The sequence below is a fragment of the Monodelphis domestica genome, chromosome 2 (genome assembly GCF_027887165.1).
Source record: "Monodelphis domestica isolate mMonDom1 chromosome 2, mMonDom1.pri, whole genome shotgun sequence".
Lineage (NCBI taxonomy): Eukaryota > Metazoa > Chordata > Mammalia > Didelphimorphia > Didelphidae > Monodelphis > Monodelphis domestica.
Window position 1 is genome coordinate 451,256,049 of NC_077228.1, and position 14,861 is coordinate 451,270,909.

Sequence of the window (14,861 nt, forward strand, 5' to 3'; positions counted from 1 at the left end):
CTGTGCACTATAAGTTGCTTTAATGCTGACATTCTTAGTTTGTTCATTCACACAAAGTAGGGGAATTATAAAAGATGGCTTTCAGGACCTTTGACAGTTTGAAGTTATGAATCCATAACATTTACAAGGGTCCTTAGATACATGTATCAGTATGCCCCTAAAATTTCAGGGAATATGCATTTTGGATTGGCCTGGCACTTCCTTCTCCCTGTCTTAAAATGGGGTCATGCCTTGAGCCTGGGGTACCAGTGTTATATATTTGCATAGTAATTGTACAGATAACATAGTACTTGCAGAGGGCAAAATTAGGAGGGAGCAGCAGGTGGACAGATATTCTAAAGCTAAAATGATCTTAAAGCAGAATGAGCTATTTTGAAGGAATTAGTGAATTTCTCTTCATTGGAAACCTTTAAAACAAAGTCTGGATGGCTCCTTTCCTAGGATGTTGGAAAAGAAGCCAGATGTAAGGGACAGATGTGAATTCGATTTGATGACTGCTGAGGTCCCTGTCATCTCTGAAATCACCTCTGCAATTCTGTGATGCTGTAAAATGCAGAAGAAGATGGGGTGTTTTCCTTGTCTCGTGTCCTTTAAATAATTCCTTCCAGAGGTTTACAAAAGTATCCTCTCCAAAGTATGAGTGAGTGAAAGGGTATAGTATTCTGTCCCACATACTGAAGAGCCTATTTAGATGCTTTGGTAGAGTAAAACAAAGTAATGCCTTTAGGTAGGCAAAGGAGGCAAGGAAGATGTGGTTCATTCACATCTAACTGCTGGGAGCAAAGAGCACTCTCTTGAACTCCTTACCCAGTGTAGGTGGGGAATAGCTCATCCGTGTCACAGACATAGGAAGCCCAGTGTAGCATGTCAGACAGTGATTTGACTCACATCTCTGTGGCTTAGTCTGTTTAGCCAGCAGACCCACTGTTGCTTAAACTCAAGGAGATATGAGTATAGCCAGAATGGGATGAATAGAACTGCCCAAATTTCTTTCTTTTTTTCTTTTTTCTTTTTTTCTTTCTTTTTTCTTTCTTTTTTCTTTCTTTCTTTCTTTCTTTCCTTCTTTCTTTCTTTCTTTCTTTCTTTCTTTCTTTCTTTCTTTCTTTCTTTCTTTCTTTCCTTCTTTCTTTCTTTCTTTCTTTCTTTCTTTCTTTCTTTCTTTCTTTCTTTCTTTCTTTCTTTCTTTCTTTCTTTCTTTCTTACGTTAAGTGATTTGGCCAAAGTCTATCTAATTGTAGTTTTTCTATTGTTCAGTTGTGCCCTGTTCTTCATGACTCCATGGATTGGCCCTACATGTTCCATGTTCTCTCTCTCTCTCTGTCTCTGTCTCTCTGTCTCTGTCTCTGTTTGTCTGTCTGTCTCTCTTTCCCTTACCTTCCATCTTAGAATCTATACTCCATATTGGTTTAAAGCAGAAGAATGGTTAGTTAAGGCAATGGGGATTAAGTGACTATTCCAGGGTCACACAGCTAGGAAGTATCTGAGGCCAGATTTGAACCCATCTCTGACCTTGGCTCTCAATTCACTGAGCCACCTAGCTGCCCTCTTCAATATCCCTTGAAATCTGTCCATGTTCATTGCTTCCATGACATGATCTATTCATACCATCCTTTGTCTTCCCCTTTTGTTTTCCCCTCTCTCAGATGTTTCCCAACATCAGGGTCTTACTTTTCCAATGAGAACTGTCTTCTCATCATGTGATCAAAATATTTCAACTTCAACTTCAGTATTATACTATCTGGTGAATAATCTGAGTTTTTTCTTTAAGTACTGACTGATTTGATTCCCATGCTTTGGCAAGGCCATATTTATTTATGTATTTGTTTATTTGTACCTTATTTATTTAGTGTATATGCAGAATACATCATGAAAAATGCCAGGCTGGACAAATCAAAAGCTGGAATTAAGTAGGGATGTCATTTTGAGCAATGCTGCTTCTTGCACTAAAGGGATGGCAATGGTGCCACAGAGCTAATGGGCCCTGAAGGACTAACTTAAAAGCAAGGGGAGATTTGTTCCCTAGAGTATTCATGAATCAGTGATCACTAATTTTGCTCAACACAGCTGAATATTAGAAAAGAGGAAGAAAGAGTCAGAACAAAAATGAACTGTCTTAGAAAAATCTTTCTCAAGTTTGTTATCTTCCATACAACCTCTCTAGACTCTCTTTTGAAAGCAAACATAAAAACTACACCTTGAATGAATAGTTTCCCCACCTCCCAGACATATAGTCAGAGACTGTCATTCCAAAGCAGCTTTTGAAAACATAGTGGTTTATGATTCTCTAATAATAATGGTATCAGCTCACTGTTGTTATCATCACAATCTGTAAAGTGAGATGTGTGGACCAAATGGATTGCAAGGTCCCTTCTGGTTCTCTGTTTATGATGCTATGGAGATGAAGAAAATGAGAAAGGTAAAAATATGTCATCTGTTCAGCTCTGGCTATCTGCTTATTGTACAGAAGAAAGCTGTTTTTTCAAAAGGTGTTCTTTACATCCCATGAGAACTCATTAACAAACACTGCAGATTCAGAGCTTCCGGAGTTATCTTCATTACAGATATTGCTAATGAGTTAGGTGGCATGTTTTGGTTTCCTCATCTCTGCAATGAATGGGGTTGGAATCATGGACTCTTCCAGTTTTAAATCTGTTCCTATGACTTTGCCAATTCTCTGACCAAAAACTTTCATTGGTTCTTTTGTTTGTTTAAGTGATGAGGTATAATAAGCTCTTGATGCTGGGATTCAAGGCCCTCTCCTATTCAGCTCTATCTGAACTTTGCAGCCTTGAGCTTATGTTTCCATTTATAGGAACTAAGTTTGGTCAGATGGGATGGCATTCCACCATCAGCCAGCCGTTCTCAGCTCATCCTCCATCTTGGTGCTTTTGTTCACTCTAACTCCTTGGAATGACTCTCCTTTCCCCTTCTCCATGTATTAAGGTTCTCCCTTTTTTCAAGGCTTAACTTCAAATGAAAGTCATGTTCTTGAGGGTTTCACGAGTCATTTAGTCATTTTTCAGTCATGTCTAATTCTTCATGACCCTATTTGTGGTTTTTTGGTGAAGATGCTGGAGTGGGTTGCCATTTTCTTCTCTAGCTTGTTTTATGGATGAGGAAACTGAAGCAAACAGGCTTAAATGACTTGCCCAGGATTATGTAATTAATGTGTCAGAGGTTGGATTTGAACTCAGGAAGAAGGGCCATTACTCTATCCACTGCACTAACTAGCTGCCCTGATAATATCAAATTTTGAAGGTAGTGACAATATCAACTTTTGTCTTGATTTCCTTTGCACTAAGCACAGTGTCTAGCACTTAGAAGGGGATTTAACAATGTTTATTTGAATCCAATCAAATTCAGCTGCCACCTCTTTGGGGCAGCCCCTCTGCCCTGATTCCCACTAATAAAAGTGATTTATCCCTCCCCTGATTCCTAAACTACATTTCCTGGCTCTCCTCTGGGTGCTAGTCTCACATTCCCTTAATCAGTCATTAGGGTATGACTTATCTTCTCTAAACAAGATGTTCTTCCCATGTATCTCTGAGAAATGTAGGCCCTCACATGGAGCATGGCACAAAGCACATCGTTTTGAATTGTAGAAAGATATCTTGAGCATTTTTCCATATGGCATTTCATATTTTTCACTTTGGGGGCCAAAAAATGAATTACTCTGATATCCAGAAAAATCAGTTGTCATTCTCCAGCTTTCCTTGCCTTCCCTCGCCTCTAATGGTTTCAAAACAAATACAGAGTACAAAGTGTGTCTCTGTTAGATGTAGATGACAGCTTTTCAGGTTTATTCAGTGGAGCAAAATGGGTATATGCTTCTTGTATTCACTGTGGTGACATGGATGCCAATCTGTCATCAACATTATTTCCTTTAATAAGACGTATGTGATTTTTGTGGGGGAAATAGTGGTTTGGGGGTAGCCTACATGAGTCACTTGCAATTACTGAGTAATTGGCATCAAGTTAAAAAGTCTGACAGCATACTCTTCCTTCTTATGCTTGGGAGTGATGACCTCAGCAGTGACTGACATCACTTTACAGTAACAATAGATTTACCTTTCTTTGCACGTATGTATTCCTGGGACACAGTTGCATAGACCTGTCCTAGGAAATAGGAGAGTTTACACAATTTGGCTTTAATATGAACCCTTCCGCCCTTAAGAAGATTACAGTCTAATGAAGAAATTTTTAAAAAGAAAGTGGAAAGGACAGGTGGATGAAGCAGACTAATTAAACAATGACTATTAGCAATGTTGAAGTGGGGAAAGGACTGGGCAATTAGGAGAGACCTAGGTTCAGATCTCACCCCTGACACCTACCTAGTGGTTTAGGTAAGTCCCTTAACCATTTTAATTTCTGTTTTCTCTTTTGCAAAGTGGAGATAATAATGCCTTTATTAATAACCTATATAATATAATAAACTCCCCCTCTATATCAAAATGAATGAACGAATTAATGAACTCATGAAAAGCGTTTATTAAGCCCTTACTACATGCCAAATAGTATGCAAAGTGCTAGGGAAAATTAGTCCCTAAATTCAAGGAAATTACACATATATATAAAAACCTTTACCTTCTGTCTTGGCCTCAGTTCTAATAGAGAACAGTAATGGTTAGGCAATAAGGGTGAAGTGACTTGCCTAGGGTCATTCATCTAGGCAATGTTTGAGGCCATATTTGAACCCAGGTCCTATCAACTCCATGTCTGGCACTCTTTCTACTGTTTTACCTAGCTACTCTGGAATTTATATTCTCCAGAGAAAAATTGGGAATTTTATTGATATCTTCTGCTTTTACATTTCCTACATTTACTATTATTTCTCTTCTCCCACTCCCTTCTAAAGAAGGATAATGAATTTTAGAAGCTAAGCAGAGCAGGGGAGAGAATGATTTACCTGGAAACAAAAAAGATTTGAATTCAAACCCAACATCAGACATTTATAAGCTGTGTGACCCTGGATAAGTCGTTCAGCTCTATTTGTCTTAGTTTCTTCATATGTAAAATTGGAATATTAATAGCATCTACTTCCTGGGTTGTTGTAAGGATCAAATGAGATCATATTTGTAAAGCCCTTTACAAACTTTTAAGTGTTATATAATTGCTAGGTATTATTATAGTTATCATTATTGAAAAGGGGGAGGAAAAAAGTCAATGAAACTAATCAATACGTGAAGGATCTTGCATTCTAATAGGGAGATTGCATATATAGACAAGGAAGAGTGTTGGAGAATCAGAGATGGTGAATGGTGAATAAAGGAATTGATTAACATAACTTCCAATGATGCACATATAAAGTTTAAACAGATTTCTTACTGTCTTAGGGAGGGGAACACAGTAAGAGAGAGTGAAGGAAGGACAATTGGAGGGAAAGAAAGAATTTAGAACTCAAAATTTAAAAAAATGTTAAAAAACAGCAAGAATTGGAAAAGGGATGGTGGTAAAGGGTGAGGGTACACTAATGCAGGACCAATGGCAAGAAGATAGCTAAAGTAGATGGATCGATGTGATGGAAAGCATGATTTGTTTTCATCTAGGGCTATCGGACTAGATATAGTAAACTAGTCAGAAGGTCAATTTAAATAACCAAGAATTTATTAAATATCTACTGTGCTAAGCAAAAGGGGATTCAATGAAAAAACAAAACAAACCCCTGGCTCTTCCCTTAAGAAATTCACAGTTTAATGGGGAAGACCATCTGTGGACAATTTTGTAAATAAGACACATAGGAGATAAATAGGAGAGGGAACTAACTTGTTTTTAGTGGGACTGGGAAAGACTTCTTGAAGAAGGTTGGATTTTAATTGAAATTTGATGGGAGGTGAGGCAGACAAACATTCCAGGCATAGAGGATAGCCAGTAAAAATTCATGGAATCCAGAGTTATCATATGGGTAAAACACTAAGGAGCACATTATTATTGTATAATAGGGTACACAGAGTCAAGTAATGAATAATAAAATTGTAAAGGTTTAAGAGGGCCAGATTATGAAGGGCTTTAAATTCCAAAAAGAGGATTCAGATTTGATCTTGGATTATATTAATGTATACTTACATATTCACCAAGTTGGGCAGTTTGGCTTTAGGGTGGGAGGTCCAAAGTTTAGTGCATGAAGTCCCTCTAGAGTCATATTGGTGAACCTATGGCACGTGTACTGAAGCGTGCTAGAGGAGGCTACTCCCTTCTCTCCCTACATGCATACCTGAGGATATTTCTCTCATTACCTGCCCCTCTGCTCAGTAGTCCAATGGGAGTGCTTCCTCCCTCCCTTATCTGGGGTAAGGGGGTGAGGCTCACATACAGTGTTAGGATTGCAGTTTGGGCAACTTGAAAACTGGGCAACTTGGTCTCTAAAAGGTTCACCATCACTGCTCTAGAGTATGGTTTCTCAGCAGATAGCACAAATCTTCTTGCACTGATAAAATACTAATCTTCCTAAGATTTTATTTTCCTCTTATCGGTTCCTTACTTACAAACCTTCAATGACTCCTGGACACTCACAAGATGAAAGTCAAACTCTTGCCTTTGATTTAAAGCTCTCAACAATCTTGCCTAATTCTATGGAATCAACCATGCCTTCCATTGCTTCCCAATGTATATTTCCTATTCCTATGAAAGCTACTCTCTGGCCTCTAAGCCCTTGAAAAGAATATGCTATGTTGCCACCTGGAAAATGTTCTCTCCACTCCATTCAATCTGTTTATATGCTACCCATATTTTATGTCCCATCTCAAGTCCTTTCTCCTTCAGAGATTTCCCCAATAATAATGACATTTTGGCAGCTATATGCATAAAAAGCTTGAAGGTTTATAAGGCATTTATATGCATTTCCTAGTTTGTCTCCTAATAACATTGTGAGGTTCTATGTGTATTGTTGTTATTTTTTTCAGAGAAGTAAATAAAAGTTTAGAGAGTTTAATTGGCCTGCTCACTCCAATTCCATGATCTTTTTCCTTCTTTAGGCATATGTAGTCTACACCAAAACCATTTAGAACTTAACTTTATAATACCAAAGCATTATTATTATCAGGCTGTGTGATAGTGTGAAAAGAGCATTGACTTTGGAATCAGGAAACCTGTATTTACCTTTGTTTACCAACAACTACCTTTCAGATATCACAAACTGGCTTTCCTATAGGTATCTCAAATTCACCATGACAAAACAGAATTCTTTGTGTCTTTTGTCAAGCTCTCCTTTCTTCTGAGTTTCCTAAGACTGTTGGGGGCACCACCATTTTCCCAATCACCCTGGTTTGTGATCGTACTATTATTTTTGACTCCTATCTCTCACCCGAAATACAATTTCTTCCCAAATGTTGTCACTTATAATGTTTCATAATATCTTTCCTGTATGTCTCTTCTCTTCATTCCTACTTCAGACCTTTATTGCTTTGCACCCACATGATTGCAATAGCTTTCTCGTTGATCTCTGTTCTCTGACCCTCTCTCCACTCTAATGTATTCAACTGCCAAACTGATGGCATGACTGCCCATGCCACCTCCAATACCCAATAAATCAATTATCTCTAGGATCTTCTTAACTTTTGCCTTGCCACTGGTCTTTGATGACTCTGGAAGAGAGTGAGTTTGTGCAATTCTGCCTCACTCAAATCCAATTTATTGATTTCAACCCAGATCCTCTTCAAGTACAAAGGAGAACAACTACTAGAATAAAAAACTATAACAAACACCCCCTGTTTGGCATTTCATGCTTTTTCCTAACCCAGCCACATCCCATATTTCTAGCCTTCTGACTCTTTAAAAAAATCTTCTGGTTCTTTATTTCTCTCCACATGCTCTTCAATCTAGTTACTTGGGTCTGTCAATGACTTTCCACACACAACAGCCCATGCTTTTTAGCATCTGTGCCCCAGACCTGGAACCTTTGCCTCTTCCCTTCTTCCAGATTTCATTCAAATCTCAGGCTACTCAAATGCCATCTTCTGCTGGAGGCCTTCTTGTCTTGAAGCTCCAGTCTTGAAGCTATTAGAGCTTCCCCCTTGGAAATCCCCTACCTTGCATACATGTCTCACATACCTGCTTATTTACATAGTGCCTCCTCCACTAGAATGTGAATTCCTTGAGAACAGGGACTGGTTTTATCTTTTTTTGAATGCTCAGTGCTTTGTAAAATGTTTGGTACATATTGTTGTTCAGTTGCTTTTCAGTTGTGCCCTACTCTTTGTGATTCCATTTGGGGTTTTCTTGACAAAGACACTGGAGTGGTTTTCCATTTCCTTCTTGAGCTTTTTTTTTTTACTGATGAGGAAAACGAGGCAAACAGGTTTCAGTGACTTGCCATAGATCACATAGCTAGTGTCTGAGGCCAGATTTGAATTTGGGAAGATGTTTTCCATGCTTCAGAGCTGGCACTCTCACTGCATCACCTAGCTGCCATATGAAATGTTGAAGGTACTTCCTTTTTTTTTTTTAAATCTTTATCTTAGGTCTTAGAGTTGATATTGAGTATCAGATCGAAGGCTCAAGAATGACAAGGGCTAATGCAATTGGGATTAAGTAACTTGCCCAGGGTCACATAGGTAGGAGTGTTGGAGGCCAGATTTCAACCCAGGATCTCCTGTCTCCAGGCCTGGCACTCTATCCGCTGAGCTGCCTAGCTGCCCTGTTGTTTGCATTTTCAAATGAAATAATTGTATTTTTAGTTTTTCTTAACTTTTATTTTGTTATGAGAGTCCTCTCCCAAAGTGGAAATAATCTGCAAATATTTTAATATAGAAACAAAACACATCAATACAACTTTAATATAAGCATTTATGTATTCATATATGTATATATACACATCTATTCACACACACATATATAAGCCCCTTACTATATCACACAGATCCACAGAATCTCAACATCACAAAATTTATATATACATATATGTACATATTCACACACATGCACAGATGCATGGACATATGTGTCTATAAGCATGTAGATATACCCATACATGTTTATCCTATACACATATAGACATATATGTATAAATATGTATTTTATTTGGAGAAAGGCAAGTATAGTAGGCTTAATGCAGTTGTAGATAACTCTCAGCTATGAGGGGCATCTAACACAGAGTCAATATGGGCTGAATCTAAAAAGATGAAATCTAATAGTAATAAATGTAAAATCTTACTCTTGGGTACCCAAAAAAATCACTTCACAAGTACACAATGGGAAAGGTTAAAAAGCAATTTGTCTGGATAAGATCTGAAGGTTTGCAAGCTTGATATGTGTCAGGAACATGATTTTTGGTCAAAGAATCTAATGTGATCTTTTGCTATATGAAGAGACTTCCTCTTTGTACTGTATCCTTGTAAGATCCTATCTGGGCATTATATACAGTTCTAGAAGCTACAGTTTAAGATAGGCTTAAGTTGAAGATAAGCTGGAGCAGTTTCAGAGGAGGGCAACTAGAAGCGTGAAGGTCCTTGACTTCATATCATATAGGTTGAAGGGATCTGGACATATTTAGCCTGGAAAAGAGAAGGCTCAGGCTGGCTAGAGCAGCAGTTTTCAGATATTCAAAGACCTGTCCTAAGAAAGTAGGAATAGCATTTAACTTTTTAGAATCAGAGGCAGAAGCAATCTGTGGAAGTTAGAAAGAGGGAATTTTAGACTTGATATAAAGGGAAACTTTCTAACCATTACAAGTGTCCAAAAGTAGAAAGGGATTAGTTTCACTTAACTTTTTTTTTTATTTTGTTACTAGAGATCTTTCCCAAAGTGGAAATAATCTATAAATGTTTACAATATAGAAGCAAAACACATGAGTTGTGGGTTCTAGCACCTTGGAGCTCTTCCTGTAAGGGCTACAAGACCATGCTTCTGGTATGTTGCAGTAGAGATTACTTTCAGGTAGAGCTTGAGTTAAATGTTCACTGAGGTCCCTTTTAGTGCTCAAAATTCTGTGATTTTGAGATTCTGTGATTTTTGTGTAATATGGTAAAGGAGTCCATATTCATATCTGGTTTAGATGTTAAATAGAGAAGTACTTGATGGGGGTTGCTACATAGCACGGTGGATAGAGCACCAGGTCTGGAGTCAAGAGGACCTGGGTTCAGCTATGGCCTCAGATATTTCCTAGCAAAAAAAAATTCCCTGGGCAAACCACTTAATTCTGATTGCATAGTCCTTGCTGTTTCTCTAGCCTAGAACTGATCCTAAGACAAAAGGTAAGGATAAAAACAAAAACAAAAACTACTTGATGATTATTCATGATTCCAGAGAACCAATGATGAAACATTTCAAAGAAGTGATGGATTTAGAGTAGCTTTTTTGTACATTGTCTTTGAGGAAATTGATTTTGCTTAACTATGGATATTTGGTACAATAAATTTGTTCTTCTTTTCTTTCCCCCCACGCCCCCCACAATGAAGTGGGTGATGAGAAAAGAAAATAGTATTCTATTGATTTTTAAAAGTAGAGAGAGTTGAGGGTACTATAGATGTGAAAGTTTGTTCAGAGAGAGATTTCCACCATTTTCCATCACATATGACTCTAAGGAAGGTAGTGTTTTGGTCAAAAGGCCAAAATCATCCATTAATTCCTCCATTACCATCCTACTTGAATGCCCTGGTGAACCTGACTTCTTGAATGCTTGAATAGTGGAATACTAATCCTGGCAGATCCTAGCTGATTGAAGTTCATACCTGGCAATAGACTCCCATCCAAGGTCAAGGCTAGCTAAATTTGGAGAGAGTTGGTCAATAGGGGATGAATTTTTTGGACATAGAAGCTCATGAAACCATCTATTAAGGCAATGCAGAATTGAATTCTACATCAGGTCAAGGAATACCCACATTTGTAAGACCTCTTGAACTGTTTAAGTAGGTATCTACTAATTCTAATTAATTGAGATAGAATTCCACTGGCTTAATTTTTTGTGTTTTGAAGAATATTTGTCATTCACTGCTTATCTTTGTTGTGCCATCTTTTTCATCGTTTTGTTTTCTCCTTAGAATCTCCAATTCTTCTTTATCTCACTCTTGGTGATACAAAGATATTGCATTTGAACTGTCCTTGTCCATTTCCGCATACGTTTGATCAGTCCAGTTACCACCATGAATGAGGTAAGCCTGCTTTATCACTTAGAGTAAGATGCTTGGTTTCTTAGGATCCCATTGTTGTGCTCCAAACAACTATCTTTCTTTTCTACTTTCTAGGAACCAATGAATTCAAGCAGCTTCTATGATGACTTTACTGAAGTGACTAGCAGTACAGACTACTTTATTGGTGATGCAGTCCTATGTGTTATGGAGGAAGTCAGAAAATTCACAACATTATTTGTACCAGTTGCATATTCCCTCATCTGTGTCTTTGGGCTCCTGGGAAACATTTTAGTGGTGATCACCTTTGCTTTCTACAAGAAAGCCAAATCCATGACTGACGTCTATCTCCTTAACATGGCCATAGCAGACATATTGTTCATCCTTACTCTCCCATTCTGGGCTGTAAATCATGCTACAGGCTCATGGAAGTTTAGCAACATTATGTGCAAACTGACTACAGGTATATATGCCATCAACTTTAATTGTGGAATGCTTCTTTTGACCTGTATCAGCCTGGACAGGTACATTGCAATTGTGCAGGCAACCAAGTCTTTCAGGCTTCGAACCTGGACATTAGCATATAGTAAGATGATCTGTTTGATGGTATGGTTATTTTCAATCATAATCTCTATTTCAACGTTTGTATTCAACCAAAAATATACAATACAGGGGAGAGATGTGTGTGAAGCCAAATACCACACGACCTCTGAGGCAGTCAAATGGAAAATACTCATTTTGGTTCTCCAGCTTCTCTTTGGTTTCTTTATCCCTTTGTTGTTCATGATATTTTGCTACATGTTCATTGTCAAAACTTTAGTGCAGGCCCATAATTCTAAGAGGCATAAAGCCATTCGGGTGATTATTGTGGTCGTCCTTGTCTTTTTGGTCTGCCAAGTGCCCCATAATATGGTTCTTCTTGTGGTTGCATCCAATATAGGTCGGCTTCGATCCTGTAGTGATGAGAAGCTTATATCCTATACAAGGAGTGTCACTGAAGTTCTGGCTTTCCTGCACTGCTGCCTCAACCCTGTGCTTTATGCATTCATTGGACAAAAATTTAGGAATTACTTCCTGAAGATCATGAAGGACCTGTGGTGTATGGGCAAGAAGCATAAATTGACGGGCTTCTCTTGCTCTAAGATGCATTCAGAAACCTACATTTCTAGACAGACTAGTGAAACTTATGAGAATGAGAATGCTTCATCTTTTACCATGTAGTATGCTACAGATGAAATAATCATGACAAGCTTTAAAAAATGATGTCAATGAATTTCCTTATCATCCATACGATAGGCAGTTCTTGATTGTCTACAAATAGTGATGAAGAGTAATATAGATCACTGAAAACCACAGGAAAAAAAATCAAAAGACTCAAGCCTATTTTAGTCAATAGGTTAAAACCTCTTTTTTAAACAAATCTCTTTCTAGTCTACCAACATTTACTTGCTTAACCTTCCATTTCTTTTATTCCTCCACATACTCTCAAGCATTAACATGAAGATAAACATTTAAAATACAAGTAGAAGGAAGACGCAAGCAAGCAGATCGGGTTTTACAAGCTAGGAAAAAAAAAATGGTTCCTGTTAAGAAGTGGTTATGCTAGGACAACTGCATGGATCAGTGGACAGAGTCAGACCTAAAGACAGGAGGTCCTAGGTTCAAATCTGGATTCTGATACTTCCTAGCTGTGTGACCCTGGGCAAGTCACTTAACCTCAATTGCCTAGTCCATACCACTCTTTTGCCTTGGAGCTAATACTTAATATCATTTCTAAGACAGAAGGTAAGGGTTTAAAAAAAAAGTGGTTCTATTAAAAGCAATCAAATGAATATTAGGTTGAGAGCTAGGAGGAATTTTAAGAGTTATCTAGCCCAACCCAGTTATATAAAGATATGGAAACTGAGATCCAGAGAGATTAAGATACTTGCCCAAGATCACACAGGTAATACAGGTTAGAACTGGGATTTGACCCAGCCCTCTTTCCAAAGTAGTTCATGAGCCTCTGTGGAAAAGACAGTTAACATTATAGTGGATTGAAAAAACTAAAACTAAAACAACATAACCTGGCATTGAAAGAATGCTAATTTCCCTGGTTAGTACCTGTTTCATAAATAATGTGGAAATTGGCTAAAATTACTCATTTTAAAAACCTTATGTGCTAATAAGTTTTTAAAAAAATAACTTGGTTTTATAATTAATGAGCTTTTCTGAGGCAGAGTAGAAATACCCCCCCCCCCATATCATATAGTAGGAAGATTGGAGAATTCTGATTATTAACTCCCAAATTAGTCATTATATACATAGTATTCAACTTCCTATTGATTCTTTAAATGATCTTACTCTGAAAAGGAAGTTTGTTCTGATTTCTTTTCTATTTTTTATTCAAAGATATTATCTTTTCCTAGTGATGTGTGATAATAACTTTCAACATATGTTTTATGAAATTATAAAATCCTATTGTCTCCTTTCCTTTCTTCCCTCCCCACTTTTAGAGAGAGTAAGCAATTTGATCTGGATTATACATCTATTTTCATGCAAAACATTCTTCCATATTGATTATTGTAAGAGAATAGTCCTATAGCTAAAAACCCCAAATAAAACCATAAGTAAACTAATGTGAAAGATAGTATGTTTTGATCCGCATTCCGACTTCAACAGCCCTTTCTCTGGAGGATAGCATTCTTTGCCAGAAGTCCTTGAGGATTGTTCTGGATCACTGTATTGCTGAGAGTAGCTAAATATTACACAGTTGATCATCATACAATATTGTGGTCACTATGTACAGTGTTCTCTGAGTTCTGCTTATTTCACTCTATATCCAATTTATTTTCAATTACTCTTTCCACTATGTCTGCGAAGTTCCATAATCCAAAGTTTTTCTCAAAGCAGTATGTTAATATAGAATAATCATTAGGAAATCAACACCAATATTCTTTGAGAAAAATGTTGGAATGTGTATTAATGAGAAATATTTCACGTAATACTGGATTACTTTTATAATACTTTTTAAAGATGATGCCTAAAGATTCAAGAAATGTATTTTAGATGAGTTTTTAAAATAAAATCTTATTACACATTTTTAAAAGGCTGTTTTTACTAGACTAATGTCTGTTGCTGAATGAGTACACTGATGGCTGCATTGACATATGAGAGTTTGGGAAGTTTTCACTGCCTTCAATCAATGGGTATATGGAAAGTTGTCAACAGATAACTTTAGTCAAAGAGAAACAATAGCTTATTCAGATAGTTCCTGATATATGACTAAGAGTATGAATATGATTTTTAAAAAGAAATGTGTTATTTGGAAACTAGGTCACAGATGCCTCCTCTATAGACATGACTGAGGAATAGTCATCTATATCCATTAATTTTCCTGGTAAATGAGAAGGCAGGGTTTTGTTTTTGTTTTTGTTTTTGTTTGGTGAGTTGGAGATATTTTAATAATTTTTGATGGAAATCAAACCGGATTCTAAATATAATTTAATTTAGCTTTGTTCCTCATTGTCATCATTCAGACTATCAATTCTAAAGTCTTGCTGCAGTTCTGTAATGACCTCAGGGTTTATCGCCATGTACATGGCCATTATCTGTCATATCTTGCCATTTTCCAGGTACCTGCCTCTGTATGGGCTCCCTTTTTAATCTGTTGGTTTTATTCTTCTAGGATCTGACAAAGCAGGTTCAGATTTTTAGTCTTTTTTTTTGGATAAATTCTAACAATGTGAATTTATGTATCACTTTCATCAAATTCCTAACCTAAAGCAGTCTTTTGTTATAAAGGTGACCCAAAGGTTTTGA

At 37.2% G+C, this 14,861-nt stretch overlaps 1 protein-coding gene across 1 annotated transcript in view; it reads left to right on the forward strand.

The window, feature by feature from the left end:
• The window catches only part of CCR6 (C-C motif chemokine receptor 6), a 37,163-nt gene extending 22,640 nt beyond the window's left edge, over positions 1-14,523 (forward strand). The window contains exons 3-4 of the mRNA XM_007484890.3: positions 10,974-11,084; positions 11,178-14,523. Coding sequence (XP_007484952.1) covers positions 11,076-11,084; positions 11,178-12,281 — 1,113 coding nt within the window. The 5' untranslated portion in view covers positions 10,974-11,075 and the 3' untranslated portion in view covers positions 12,282-14,523. The remainder of the gene's footprint in view (positions 1-10,973; positions 11,085-11,177) is intronic.
• The last annotated feature ends 338 nt before the right edge of the window (positions 14,524-14,861 follow it).